Source organism: Hemibagrus wyckioides, linkage group LG11, assembly GCF_019097595.1.
Source record: "Hemibagrus wyckioides isolate EC202008001 linkage group LG11, SWU_Hwy_1.0, whole genome shotgun sequence".
NCBI lineage: Eukaryota > Metazoa > Chordata > Actinopteri > Siluriformes > Bagridae > Hemibagrus > Hemibagrus wyckioides.
This window is the reverse complement of record NC_080720.1, coordinates 7,489,511-7,505,326: the sequence shown is the minus strand read 5'-3', so window position 1 is coordinate 7,505,326 and position 15,816 is coordinate 7,489,511. Positions and strand designations below refer to the sequence as shown.

The following is a 15,816-nucleotide window of genomic DNA, read 5'->3' as shown; positions in this document are numbered from 1 at the left end:
CATCATCTCTAGTAATCAAGCGACAAACTGTTCCAGCACCATAAAATTGATCACGTTGTCGACAGGCATCTTGGAACTGCTGAGTGAATGCAAACTGGTGGCTGATATCCCAAAATTCCAGCAAGTGGAGGAGCTGACTCTGTTCTTGGCTGCACCTGACCTGCTGCAAAATCAGCAGCTTGAGATCAAGTAAATACAGCATTATGTCAACCAGAAGCTGTTGGGCGCAAGCTGGGCTCCCCAGATAGTTGCGGCAGCAGGCAGACCGCTGCTCAGGCTACCACTGGAGTACCCTCTTGCTGGACCAATCTCTGGAGCCGCTGCTGGTCTTCTGCCTGGGCTCGGCAAAGGGCCTGAAAGCCCTGCGCTGAGGACTTCTCTTTCAGCTGGTACTGGTAATATAGCTGCTTTGGGATCTATTTAAGTTACACAAAGACCTAAGCATGCTGGACATTACAAATGTAACAGAATGCAAATATATAATGCAGACTTATTATCAGATACTTATTATTACTTTTATTATTATTACAAAAAATTGCACAAGGGCTCTTTCCAGGATTCTTCAGTGTATGAATATTTGGAGCTCTAACCGGATGTAGAATCAGATAGTGGCATTTTGTTACACCTTAACTGGGCATACTTTTGAAACAGGGAAAAAAAGTCAAACTACTGTTGACAACTACTGCTATGCAAACATGTCCTAGGTTGGCATATCAAGAAATAAAAATCTAGAATAATAGTGATTAAATAAAGACATGAGTAGAATGAACTGTTGGTAGAATGATGATTTGTTGACACCTCTAAGAGTGTGTATGTGTAAGCAAGAGTTTTTGAAAGATTGTGCTAGTGGGAAGGAAACCGAGTGTCCTCAGCGTGACAAGTCCAGTGCCTGTGGTTTAGAGAGGAAACCATCTGACAGATCACTGAGCTGCAGAAGGCAAGAGGCCCCTAACCTCAATACCTCTACTGACAGTAGTGAGAATGAGAAAGAAAGTGAGTGAGAGGGAGAGAGAAATAAAGAGAGAGAGAGAGAGAGAGAGGTGAAGGTTTGGGGCGTGGGGGCAGAGTGTGCAGGGTTCATTTGCTTTAATTAAATCCTCCAGATCAGACAGAATGTATTTATGTAACAGGTTCTTTCCATATAAATCCTTTATTTACAAAATTAAATGAAATCTATGGAATTCCCAGTCGTTTTTTTTTCAACTGTACATGTAATATATGCAGACAGATACACAAATGTATGTAACTGGTATCACTTCCAATAAATGCATAGAAAAGGTATTTGAAAAGGTCTTTTCCAAGCATGACTTTACTATTCATACGTCTACATAAAACCTGCATAAGCTCTTCCAATCGACTTAAACATCTCTAAAGACTTATTACAACAGAAGAAGCTGTAATAAAGATTACCTACATGCCTAGGACAACTGTTACAATGGCACAGCTTCTTTTGACACAGAGAGACATAGCCTCCAAGTGAGGGTTAATTTAGAAAAGTTAATAATAACAAGCACTTCTAAAGACACTGCTAATAACACTGCTACATAGTGAAGATTTGAGGAGTACTGAAATATTACATCATTAAGCTATTTTGTGCTCATATCTACTGTGATATATTGACTTGATTCACACTCTAAAAGCAGAGGTATGTATGTTTTCTCTGGTTTCAAAGTGAGTGTTATGAATTTTATGTAGCCTTATGTGACTCTGTAATGTTATGAACTACTCCTCTGTTCATAAACAAGCAAGTTTGCAGGTAGACTCCGCACCATTACGTGACTTACATGGCCAAGACATTCTAAAGTAACCCAGTCTATAACCTAACCTTATGTCATCTAAAATCTGTAAGTTAACTTGTGTTTTTTTTTTTAATCAAATTTGATGAAATGCAGTTTATTAGAGCTGTCAGATGTCAGAATAAGGCTTCAGTTTATGTCGGTTATGTGAGCTTATAAGGGTGTTATGTAGCCTTATGAAAATTGTCTTTACAGCATATAAAATCAAGCTCAAATATACAGTATACACGTAGTGCTGAAATGACTATGGTAAACTTGGTTGTCTGTCATTATATTAAGTGCTACATAGAACAATGTCCATCTGTATGAACTGCATTGATATGTTTTTCCATAGCAACAACGTTACAAGGCAGCTCATAATAGAGAACAAAATATTCAGAGTTGTCAAAAATCCCCACAGATCCCAGCAGGTACAGGTACAGCACAAATGTGATCTCCTTTAAACTCCCTTTTTGTGAGCATTCAAACACTGTCATAAAGCTGACCAGTGTTGGACAATGATCTGAGATCATCCACAGTTTAACGGAAGGGAGTAGGGACCCTACAAGTGTCCTTTCACAGTCTTTCCTCTACAGCCTATGGTCCTTGGCGAGTGTCTCTTCTTTGAGCGATGAAATCGAACAACAGGGGGTTGGCAGTAACGTATCGCCCTGCTGTGCTGAGCCTCCCTCGGACTGTGGAACCTGCTGAAATCTGGGGGGGCGAGTAGTCAGGCTTCTTCAGCAGTGGCATCTATTCCAGCATAGGTAAAGTTCTCAAACAGAGCCATGTTCACATAGGCCTGTGTGAAAAACACAGAGGAGTGATGTGTTAGGTGATGAACAGATGGATGGAGAGTAAAATGGCACTAGCTGGACTGCATGTATCAGGCTACCAGTGTTAGAGAGTAGCTAGTTACATGTTACAGTGACGTTACTGTGTGTGCTCAAGCACTGGTTTATAAGTGGAAGGGAGAGCACTCTAGCACGCTTCTACTTCCACAGTTACAAACTTAACTACAGTTTTAGAATCGTGGAAGAGCTGTTTTTCAAAATACAGCTAAAAGCTACAGATAATGGATTCATCCAGTGATGATAACAAGACTATCAAACATCAGTGGTCTGATTTATTCATATGTATGAGAGTGAAGCTTCACTTGGCAAAGGATTTACTGTTGTTTCGAACCTACATAAGCAAAATGAAATCCCTGTTAACTTTAATCAGCATATAAAAAGAACAGCACATGAACATGTTTTGTGATTATTGTAAGTTATCTAGCCGGTTAGCTTGAGAGGGTGATCAAGAGTGACAGGTGGTGAGTATTTCCTGTGATAAAACAATGTTTTATCTAAAAATTGCTAATTGTCTTGATATAGCATGATGGCTGTCTGACCTTAAGTCTGTCTCAGAAAAATAACTAAGAATAGTTTAGATATCGAATGATTTTTGTTTATAATTAAGTAATTTTACAGGTTTCTTACTAAGCATTAATCTATGATATATTCTCGATAAATCCATGTAAATTTCTATTTTGTCCAGTAAATTAGCAGCAAAATAAAACAACACTATCACAGTTAATTGTAAAGTACCCTCAGTATAATTAGCTACACTGAAGCAGTTTGTATAATGTAGCGTAGCGGGCTACTTTATCAAATCGGCAGTGTGGCGCAATAGCTTAGCCATTTTAAATCGTGAGTAGCTTGTATAGTTTCATTAAATTGCAAAGTACCTATCCCAACACCAAGAGCTATGCCGCCTCTGGATTGCTCATTAGGGATACATTTAAATTAATAATTTAAATCCTGAATGGCTGCTAGGCAACAATTTCAACTCAATGCAAAAATGAACTGATTTGACTTGAATTGCTGGTTCTTACCTTCCTTGCCTCCTGCATCCTGTTCAGCTGAACAGATATCTGAGAAAATGGTGGCCTTTCATAAGGTCTGTCCCTCCAACATTGTCTCATTAGCTCATACCTGGAAACATTTTTTTTCGATTCAGTATAACAACAAGGAATCATGGAATAGTTTGTTTCCATTACTAAAGGACTGCAAAGTGTTTCAACTTGGACAATAATGCCAATCTTTGTGCAACACTTAAAGAACGTAATCCTTACACTTCATCATCACAGTTTCTGGGCTTCTCCATCCTGTAGCCCTGAGGAAGCTTCTCATAGAGCTCAGCACAGGTCATCCCACAGTACGGAGTTCCTCCTGTTGTAAAGCAGATTAGTACATTGCTTAAATATAAAACATCATGTATGTCAACAAAACCTAGGGTCCAAATGACATGGTGCATGGTCAGTTAATTATCTATAACAGAATCTTACACAGTAGAGATGGCTTCAAGACAAAGCACAAATTTATATTATTTATATTATCATTTGTACATGGTTGGACAATCTATTCTTGAAGATTCAGAATTTGCGCATTGAAAAGTTTACTGTGAGATGTTCATTTAGTATGTTTGACAGGAGTCTTGAGTGTCTGCACTGTGTGACGGTCAGAGATAAAGCTGTACGTTTTCTGATAAGAAAAATCTTTGTATTTGTGCTTTCTGATATGTCACTAATGTAAAAAACTAACATCTTAACGTCAAAAGAGAGAGGAATAGAAAGGCTAGTGAGGAAATGTTATATTTTAAGTTAATGTAACTATAAATGGATAAATGAAAATTGAGTGTGTTTCTGTCTGTCTGTCAATCTGTGTTTGATCTGGCTGCTGGAGTCAGTTTGTCTATGTTGCTGTTTGGGTGCATGAGCTTTTTTACGGATGTATAGGGATTATACAGACACAATACAAACTTACCTAAACTTACAATCTCCCACAGGAGCACCCCAAAAGACCAGCTGAAAGTAACAGAGAGAGTGAAGGAAAGAGAAAGGATCAAAATCAGAATCAGAGTTCATGTCTTTTATGTCCTGGGATTTTTAATTACCGTAACATTATTTAAGAGATTGTGAAGCGTTTTCCTGCTTTATCCTTACAACAAATAGTAAACACTCAAATGCTCCTTATTCTACATCATTCTATGTATGCAGACTAAGATAATACACTCATGTGCTTGCTATGCCTTGTGAGAAAATAATAAAATCCTCCAGCACATACAGAGTGAGTGTTGTACGAGACTGTGGTCTGGATACTGTCGTGTATTTTTGCTGACCAAACTGAGTATTTGAAAAAAAAAATTATGCATGAAGCAAAACTAGCCACAGTTACGCTCGGCTCCTGTAGAAGATCCTCTGTTGCAGTTCAACCATTGCCGTTTGTGTCAATTATTCAGCTGAATGCAGGTCATTACGAAGAATTTTCATCATGTTTTTCATGTCACTGAAAAATCTAATTCAAAACACAAGTCTGATCTGTTTTAGTCAGTAAGGTCAATGTAAAGCTCCACTATAAAACAAAACAGATCCACTCCATCTTATTTAATTACCCAGTCACTAATGGTCACTCATATAAAGGTACCTATTGCTGCCATTCGCTCATGTTGTCACTTATTTGGACCTTTGTAAAGGAAGGAATTTCATGAAACCTGACTTTCATATATTAGTCGCAACCCCTAATTTAGAAGGTTATATCTGGCAACCATCCATATGTCCTGCAAATGCCATTCTTTTGCATTACAGCATTACATTACATTACCAACTTATGAAGTAGAAAACAACCAGAACTTTCTTTGTTTTCCATTTTGTCAGTACAGTAAGTTCTGTAGTGGCTAAAAATAGGGTTTTAATACAGTCGTTGTGGCCTAGTAGCTAGCTGCTTTGGAGTTTCCTGCCTTGTTATCAGTTCCTCCCTTCATATTTATCAGTTGCCCAGTGACCAATGGGAGAGGGACACAGACAGGATGGTCACGGAATGATTTGTTGTTTTGCACTTAAACCACAGCATGATGTGACACCCTGCTCTCTGTATTAACTGATACAGTGTTCTCAAGAGCGTTAAATTTCACAGACAGTCTGTGACTACAAATAAAACCTGAGAAAACAGCTAGACATTTGCAAAATATACTTACACATCGCTTTTAGTGGTGTAGACGCTGTAATTAAGGGATTCAATAGCCATCCATCGTACAGGAAGCCTCCCCTGAGGAAAGATGAGTTGGTTTGTGAGGCTTGTGTTGGTTTGAAAAGATTAAAAAATCTAATGTATGATGTAAACATTTGATGTTTTATGTTGTCCTTGAAGTGACAGTATGCAAGATTTAAGGGAGAAGAGAAACTGTTGATGTTTTTCTTGCCATGGGAAAGTGCATGTTATTGTGTGTGTGTGTGTGGGGGGGTGGTTCTGGTTAAGTATGGTGTGACCTCTACTCAATAAACAAATAACTTCTGCATTTTTTTTTACTGACCAAAGTAAACACAGTCATGACATTTGGTATTTTTGTGGACTTTGGGTCCATTAACACCAATCAGCCATCGATTGAATGCCACAGACTACTTGAGTATTGTTGCTGGTCATGTGCATCCTAGCATGATAATGCACCATGTCGCAATGCAAAAGTCACCTCAAACTGGTAACATGAACCATTACCATTACAATGAGTTCAGGTTCTTTAGTGACCTTCCCAGTAACCAGGTCTGAATCCAATAGAGCACCTTTGGGTGGTGGTATAATGGTAGATTTACAGCATGAAAGTGCACCTGAAATATCTGCAGGAATTGCAATGATGAATCATCTTGTGGAATCCAAGCCATATAGAATTGAGACTATTTTGAAAGGGAGGTTTTTCTCAGTATTATTACAGGGTTCCTATTAGTGACATATCTTTGGCCATATTTACTGGTGCTGCCATTTTTTAATCTTTTGACCAAGTCACAATACTTTACTCACCATGGTCTTTTTGACATAAACCTCCTCTCCACGTGAGAGTCCAAAATCAGCGATTTTTGCCACCAAATTTTCTCCAACCAGTACATTTCTGGCTGCCAGATCTCTGTGAATAAACTGAAAACACATAAGAGTTAAATGTAAAAAAAATACTATTTGACGGTATTTACAGGACATTATTACAAAATCGTCATAGTTTAGAAAAAGTATTACAGTGCTACAGTACATTGCCACTCGGTAAATGAGCACTTTAAATTTGTTAATTGCTCAGATTAAAATTCTGCACATTCTATGTGTTATCTGCTTACCTGCTTGTCACTAAGGTAATGCATGCCAGTTGCCACATCTGCGGCGAACTGCAACAGCTGCTGTGATGTGAGCGTGGAGGCAGTGCCATGTTCTTTAGCAAAAGCTGGATCCGTCTCCAGAACACGGCTCTTCCTCAAGAAATCCAGGAGATTCCCATAGGGTGCATACTCAATAGCAATGTATAGGTAACCTGTGGATAAACAGTGATACAAAAACAACATGCAACATACACAGGAACGTGAGTGAAAAAAAGAGCTTAAAAGACGCTTTTTTAAAATTACAGTCACAAGTTTTGCAATAATATTCTTTTGTCATTCAGAGCATAAAATAACTTTAAAATTGTGTCTGTTAATATTAATATTTATCAATATGAAAGAGCCCTTAGATAGGTGGTACATGTCAAAGTAACATCTACATGAATGCCAGAATCCAAGGTTCCCCCACTATATATTGTTGACATATTGCATTGCATGATATAAAATTCTCTAGTAATTTTAAAAGTATGATTTTGAAAGATTTCAGCTTTATAATTCATTCTGCTCAATTCATTGTTGTTCAGTTCACAAAGACACGTGAACCACTTAATGCCAAAACATGACTTCATGTTTCCTTTCATATAAGCCTGCCATTGAACGGTAATGTCAAATGTCAAATGTCAAATGAGAGTCTTGTTATGAGCATACATAACATTTAAAAGTTCCGGCATTAATTTAGCCTGAATTCATCAGGTTAACTAGACATAGCCTGATCAGATCAAGTAGTTGCCTAGCATACAGTACAGTATATGGGCAGCCTGCTTGACCAATAGGTGGCACACTTACCTTTGTTTTCACAAGCTCCTAGAAGGTTAATAATGTTGGGATGCTGGCCCAGCTTGCAGAGCACCTCCAGTTCCCCAGCAAAGTCCCGGTGGTCATTTTCTGAGGCAAACTCTGCACAAACAAAAACATTAATATGAAACAGGCATGGTAGAAACGTGCATGCTTATCACATCTCTATGAATTTTACACTGCATAGAAGTTTGAAATGTGAGCCTCACCCTTAAGCATTTTGACTGCAGCACTCATTTTGGTTCCGTCCTTTTTGATCATGGCTTTGATGACTTGCCCAAAATTCCCTTCACCAATAACGTCCTCAAACTTGATGTCCTCCCATTCCAGAATAGGGTAAGTTAGAGGTTCTGGGATGGGCTTTGGTCTCCGAGTCAGTGTGAGAGTCCCTGAGTTGAACTGCAGAATGGTCTCTTCTCCCTTTGGATGTATGGTTGTTGTGAAATATTACAGGATTATGAAATATGCTCTAAACTCAAAATAGCCACAAATCAGATAGAATGATGTCTAAAAAAATGTCTAAAGGTTGGTCTAAAGTTAGCTTTGGAGTTTTAAAGAGATATGTACACTCACAGATCCAGACTGGTAAGTGAATGTGCGTTTGCGTTTGACAAAGGATTTGCGTATGTAGAAGAGGACCAGTAGTGCTAGAAGGATGGTGACACAGGTGATTGCCACTGAACCAATCACAGCCCAGAGTAGCTGATGCTCTTCCTTCCGAGGCTTTCCAACCCCCTGAGTGGTTGGAATGTAGCTGGCAGGGGCTGCAGAATAACATTTTCACTGAACATTAACTTTTGAACATAAAGCAATAACAATATTGTGTGCTAAATAAACATATCACAGTATAACCTCTCGTTCCTACCATTCACCCTGTATTAAAAACATGAGGTATTCTAAACAAGGTTATTAGATTTATTTCCTTTAATATCATACCATTTGCTTGGGTTCTGGCTTGCACAAACTTGCTCCACTCCCCAGGCACCTTTGAGAAAGCCCGCACACGAAACTGGTATAAGGTGCTGCCATTTAATGCTGTCACATCCTTGGTGGTCTTGTTCCCATCATCTGTGTCCAACCAAGGGTGTAGACTGTCCTGGCCCACTGGCTGGTATTCAATGATGTATTTCACAATGCCTCCATTGTGAACCTCAGGGGGCTCCCAGCGAACCTGAACTGTGCTGATGGACAGGGGCTTAGCCTGGACATTCCTTGGTGAAGAGGGACCTTGAGTGGATAAGAGAAAAAGTGCAAGTTAGCCTAGTAGGTCAAAAATAATAAAACAAGAAATAATAATAAGAAGAAATAAGAAATCCCTATATCCCCCTCCCCTTTCTTTTTGTTATTTAATGGAAGGGTGATGGAGCATAACAAATTATCTCATATCGAGGCCACAAACCCAAACTTACAATTCCTGCTAACTTAGGTGTAATCATTTTTCTCTGAAATACCATGTCCTAGTTAGTACAATCCTTCTAATCTATCTAACAGACATCTAAACCATTTGAGGACATATTGTATATCACTATTCACATTATTATGAGTTTAGCTTAGTGACTGGAAAGAGTTGCTTTATCCTGGCTTTTGAGGTTTGTAGGATATGGCTTTTATCCAGGCCCTAGGCTACCACATCTGATCAGCTTCTAATTGTTCAGGCTCTAGAGCTGTGCTAAAAAGCCACTGGCCTCACCTGGGCCACCTGACAGGCGCTAATTCACTGTGATGTTCTGCCTCTCCTGAGAGCAGAAATCAATCTCCAGCCTGGCTGTGGCCTCTAATGACACAAAATATGCAGTCAGAGCATGTCTGCTGCGCCTCACAGAACAGCCTAGACTTAAACCCATTTAAAATCCATACCCTGAAATCCATTATAGGCAACTGAGGTCTGACTCAGAAAAAGACCTTGACCTCAGACCCTGGTTCCAATTTAAATCTATGCCTTTTTAGGTACTAGAGGAGCACCAATAGAAGCGATGGCGCTGTCTGTTCATGAATTGTTATCCTGAGAGTTTCCTATACACCCTTCTCGGCTCGCATTAGTCATAATGAGCTCAGAACTCACCCAGACTATCAGTCTCCATGATAGCCTCTGGACCCAGTTGCCCTTCTCCTCCATCTCCTGGCCGAGTAAGCTGTACATGAACCTGATATTTGGTCGCGGGCTTCAAGTTCATTAATGTAATAGGCTCATTGCGGTACACTGAAAATGGAAAAAATGTCTTTACTATCTGTTAGCTTGTGGAGTAATATATTCATTTCTATAAAATAAATTAACAGAATGATTATTTCCTACCTATAATGGAAGACCATGGGTGTTCTGTCTCCACAGGCTTATAGAGGATCTTTATAGACACAATGGGCCCATCACCTTCGTAGCTCTGCACAGGCTTTACAACTATCTTGTTGATGTTCTTCTCAATCAGTTTTGGAGGAGTGGTTGGATAGGGGGGCTCTTGTTAAAGATAAAAAAAGGAGTCTTTCCATAAGTCAGCAATGTCAATATTGTAAAATTTTATATGACACTTGAAAAATGAGCTAACCACATCAACTTCAATAGGAAAGAGAGAGTATGTTATCATCCCTCCCACCCAGAAAGCATGGCCAATTTTACTCTCTTTTCTGTCTATCTCCCTCTCTGTTTATACTATGTTTTATTTATTTATTTATTTATTTATTTATTTATTTATTTATTTATTTATTAAGCTTGAGATTCTGCTTAGAAGAAATGGGCAGAAAAACAGTATTAGAGCTTACACAATCATAAGGTTCTATTTGTGTTTGGCCTTTCCAACTTTTTCTCACTTTTAATAAAATTCATTTGAAAACATGTTAAAGTTGAGTCGTAAAGATCACAGTACATCACAGTAATTTACAATTTTACAATCAAGAGTCTCAAACTTGTCCTATCATGGATCTCCACCCAAATAGAACCAAAGTCATGATTTGTTTAATTTACCAGAACCTTCTATAAGTAAGCCTCACCTTTAACAGTCAGGTTGAATTTACAGAAGTCCTGTCCACCCTCAGTCGACACCCGACATTCCCAGAGCCCCTCATGCTCAGCAGTCAAGTGTGGAATCTCAAAATGAGCTGTGCTCTTGTTTGCGTCCATTGTGATGTGGGAGGCCTTTTGAACCAAAAAAAAAATAGGGAATCTTATTTAGTATGCAAGCTGTAATATAGAATGAAAATATCTTCCTAAATAAGGTCGTTAAAATGAATTGACACTAATGTGTCTTATGAATCAGCATTCCTAGTACAGCATTAATGATACTTTGGTACATGACCACATTACTATCAGGGTAATCTGTTTTTAACCTTAAGAACTGTGCTGTCCAACTTGCGTAGCTCGAAACTGGTATGACTGGGAAGAGGATTGCCTGTGGAAGAGCATAAGATTTTTGGGCTGGAATTCAGGTTCCATTCCAGGTTTCTAGCCATCTCAAGGATTTGTGGAGCATGATCTGAGAGAAAATATTAAAATAAATATTGTTGCATAAAGAAACTATAAATGACATTGTACAAATCCAGGTCAATAGGATGAAGAAACAGTAAGGGCTAACCTAGCTTCTCACAGTGCTGTCCTCTCCAACCAGTAGGACACTGGCAGCCACTGAAGCGGCTACATTTGCCCTTGTTTTTACAATTGCAGCTCAGACGGCAGTCAGCTCCATACATTCCCTCAGGACAAGCTAAAGATCAAGAGCAAGATTAGCAAGCACCATTCACCATCTATTTGTCAACATAATATTCATGCCTATGGCTTTTAATTTCATTTGGTTTATCTTGAGAAAGACATCTGAAGTAAAAATACAACGTTAGAGCCTTTGTAAATGAACTATTATAGAAACTATGTATTATTTTTAGTGCTCATGGCCATTCTGCATATTGAAGATTGACACTTCTGAGCCATTTCTGAAAGTTGATATTTACTCCATTTTAACATTAAAAACCTGTGTTAGTTTATTACCATTACTAATGTTTTTGCACAACTACTCTTTCAGATTTTTTCAGACCCGTCATCCTCTCAGAGGGGGTAAGCTTGTCAGTAAGGTTATAGAGTTATAGTTGTTTTGGGAAGATTCCTGCAAAAATCATTATCATACAGAGATCCAACTCAGCCGTATCCTGAACATAACTTTATTAGATGATTAATTGTCATTTTTATTTTGTTTCCCAGTAGGGAAATTGTTTAGTCAATATCTCAAATTTGGAAAGAAGAGAGTCTTCGAGCACACCCATTGAGTCACCAATTATATGGCACCACTGGAGCATTAACACCTATGACTAAACAGTTGCTTTTTGGGATTTGAATGCTCAAGATTTCCATCAAGCCCAGAACCACCCCCACTGACTGACTGCTGCTAAAATTCCTCCAATAGTTATTACTAAATGTATTAACCCATCAAACCTACGTTTGTTGCAGTGATGTCCATACCAGCCACTTGCACAGGAGCAGCCATAAGGCTCAACAAGGCAGAAGGTCTGACCCTGGCATCCATTTTCTGCCTTACAGGATTCCTGGCAGTTTCGCCCAAACATACCCTCCCGGCATGCTGCAAGCCACAATAACATAAAATGCACTTAATACAGTGACCTATCAAACCTGCTAAAGGTCTTCTGAATTAATTAGCTGAGTAAATAGCAGATTTTTGTCTGTGTCTCTAAAACCACAATACCTGTCTCACAGCGTGTCCCCATGAAGCCTGGAGGGCAAACACAGTCTCCATCTTTGTCATGACACACACCACCATTAAGACACTCAGGACATTCTTTGTCACATCCTGTGCCCCATTTGTTCTTCGGACAATCTAGATAAACAATAATGACACAATTATATAAGGAATAACAAGGGTGTACAAATGTGTGTTGGATGCACATGTACACTTTGGATTAAACATGAAATACTAAGATATGACTACATTACCACGAACGATTAGATGCATCCAGGCTCCAAAAATCGGGCTGTCTCCTACATAGCTTGCGCTGTATATCCCTGCCTGGCTTGGTTTAACATCATTTATGGTGAGAACTGCAGTCCGGTTTTCAACATCTCCCCAGTTGGTCATGTAGTAATAATTCCCTGGAATACACAGAAATTCATTCATTCATTCATTTGTCCACTTATTCATTTGTTCACTAATTCCAACCACATTATCCTGGTCAGGCCAGGAATACACCCTTCACATGGGATGCTAGTCCAATTACAGGGCACCATGCACACATGTACACTCATTCAGCCCTAGAGACAGTAGATATGTGTGTGTGTGTGTGTGTGTGTGTGTTTGTTACAACAACATATTGAGAGCAATTATTGATGAATGTTATAGAAATTATAACAGTAGCATGCATCTATGCATCTATACCTGCAAAGTGAAGACAATTTACACTAAACAAACAAGTGCAAATATCTGCATCTGTGAATTCCTTACCATCAAATTTCCATGTGACATCTCTTTCCTCCTTGCCCACAACTTCCATTGCCAGATGTACCGTGTCTCCTTTATTAGCCACAAGGGAGAGTCTCTGTGGTCTGAGGTGACCTTAGAAAACATAAACAATATGACCAGATAGAATCTCTTCTCTGGCCTATTTTGTGCCAGGTTTCCAAAAAATACTTACAAACCTGTGAAGACATTTACCTTTATTGCAGTTGCTGATGAGAGTGACAGTGCTCTGGTCTTTTGAGCCCTGCTTCAAATGGCAGTAAAAGATACCCTTATGCCCCATGCCACTAAAACCAGAAGCCAGCACTTCTCTAGAGCGAAGCTTTCTCACGGTGAAAAAAGGCTCTTTAGTCATACGCATTATGCTGTTGTCTTTTCTAATGCTAAGCTCTAATCCATCAGTGTTGCGCTCGCCTGTGATGCAGGAAAGGGCAAAGTGCTGTGAAGAATTGCTCCCATTTGACCTCATGGTGAGATCCATTACTGCATCTGGAGAGGGTATACACACATTATTACATATAAATATTCACTTCTGAACATCTGTAGACTTAATATCTACTGCAGGAGGCAGCCTTTTTTTCTTTAAAGACAAATGCCACAACAATATACTTTATTACAGTAAAACAGGCCTCCTATGAATTTTAAACATGTGGCTTTAAGACAATTCTCAGGACATGCTTCATACATTTTTCGCATATAATGAACTTTTCACATGTAGTACGTGTATTCTCTTTTTCACATGAATTGTTATTATATGATTTGTTTCGTTTCACATGTAGGGCATATGGTTTTCAGATGTGATGTTCGCACATGAATTCTTTATCCCCCACATATTGTGGTCACATATTTTTCATATTACGCCCTAAATGCACATTGAGGGTCCAACATGTGGATATGCACTTTCAATCGCTCTTCACGTGAGATGAGTGAAATGTATTTGATTTTTCTGTAAGGGTCCAGACAACAGAATCCATTTAGGTGACTGTGATCACCCAGCCTCAACCCTCAACAGATTCTGAACCTTGTGTCAAAAGTCAGTTTAGGGTTCTTTCAGCTTGCTCCTTTTTTTCTTTTCTATATTTGTATAGTCCAGTTTATGGCTAGCGATTTTAGTCGGTAAGCAATAGAATTTATTAGGTCATGTATACTCTAGCTAGTGTATACATTAATGACTGGTGTCAGTAAATACGGCGCCTCAGCACTAAAGAACGCGGTTATTTAATAATTTACAAAGACTAGAACATTAAAGCAAATTCCAAAATATGTGAACTCTTATCTTAGTTGTGCTCATCCACATCCTGCCAGTCCACCACATTCCCTGACCGCGTGGCAAGAACAATACCAGGAAACAAGGATGAGCCACAGGCGCCACAACAGAGTGGTGTATAGTACAGTATAGTATATATATATATATATATATATATATATATATATTATATCTCGAAAATGTAACAAACTGCTATAAAAATCATACAACAAAATGTAAACAAGATTAACTAATTTAAACTGAGCTAAATTACTAAACTGAATAGAAAAGTATAATATATATATAACTATAATAACCTTTATATACACGGCACAGTGTCTACCTCTAAAAGCTGAGTTATTTTTCGCTGCACCATGTCTGAGTATATTTATAAAGATGCGTGTAATATTAGGTTTAGTTTAATATCCTCCAGCTTCAAATAAAGAGAAATTCTTTAGTTTATTCTAAAAATGTGTTCCTGATGCATGTTAGAAGACTTTCAGGGAGATCATGTTATTTGGCAAATTACTACTCTACCCCAGGCACATTTTTCTGGCAATATCCTTGCAATGTTTGGCACTTCGAACAAGACCATATGGTAGCCCTTAAAATTTCATATCTACATAGTTAACAGTGGTGTAAATGATAATATGTTGACTATGTAAACATTTTGTAGTTTTGATCAACTTACTTGATGTGCTGAATAAACACAAAAGGCAGATGATGTAAATCATTACTTAAATCCTGCTCTTCTATTTGGAAATCCAAACAAAATTATCCAAGTGTTTTAGGCGTCAGAAATAAACACATTCCAGTGGGGTTTCCCAGTTTCGCAGGTGGCAGTGCACAGTATTGCACATTTCCCTAGGGAGTTTGGAACTTGAAGTGAAGTAACTTGACGTACAAATTCTCCGTCACAAGTACGGTCCTTTCTGTTCACTTTTCAAATATGTTTCAGTTCACTGACCACTCCACTCTACTCAACTCAGGGTGGGAAAGGAAGGAAAAGGCGGGGAGAGAGAGAGAGACAGAGAGAGAGAGAGAGAGAGAGAGAGAGAGAGAGAGAGAGAGAGAGAGAGATTATTGGTAATCAGCATTTCTATAACAAAAAATATTAGCAAGCAATTCTAAACTATAATCAAATTAACAGGCCAACACCCACTGTTATTTCATTTGTCACTTCTTGATGATGTCATAGAAACTTCATCTGCCAAAGAATCTTTCAGAATATTAGGGCATTATTGCCAAAGGTAGAAATTACTGAGAATCAACAAAGTCAACAAAGTCAAGCTGGTTCATTTAGGTCCAACTCCTAAACTCTCAGCAGACTGGTTATCTTTCCTTTGCAGAAACATCCTCTCCCCTTTAACTGCCCTT

The 15,816-nt window shown here is 38.6% G+C and overlaps 1 protein-coding gene across 1 annotated transcript; it reads right to left on the bottom strand.

The window, feature by feature from the left end:
- Positions 1 to 1,112: 1,112 nt before the first annotated feature.
- tie1 (tyrosine kinase with immunoglobulin-like and EGF-like domains 1) lies at positions 1,113 to 15,409 on the bottom strand. Its single transcript, XM_058403812.1, has 22 exons — positions 15,131 to 15,409; positions 13,389 to 13,682; positions 13,179 to 13,289; positions 12,674 to 12,829; positions 12,426 to 12,557; positions 12,162 to 12,302; positions 11,310 to 11,438; positions 11,065 to 11,210; positions 10,729 to 10,873; positions 10,040 to 10,198; positions 9,809 to 9,946; positions 8,683 to 8,973; positions 8,320 to 8,510; positions 7,956 to 8,166; positions 7,738 to 7,848; positions 6,916 to 7,106; positions 6,611 to 6,724; positions 5,793 to 5,863; positions 4,583 to 4,623; positions 3,892 to 3,988; positions 3,652 to 3,751; positions 1,113 to 2,577 (listed from the first exon to the last, which is right to left on the bottom strand). The coding sequence occupies exons 1-22, from the start codon at positions 15,171 to 15,173 to the stop codon at positions 2,506 to 2,508; spliced, it is 3,084 nt and encodes a 1,027-aa protein (XP_058259795.1). The 5' UTR covers positions 15,174 to 15,409; the 3' UTR covers positions 1,113 to 2,505.
- Positions 15,410 to 15,816: the final 407 nt, after the last annotated feature.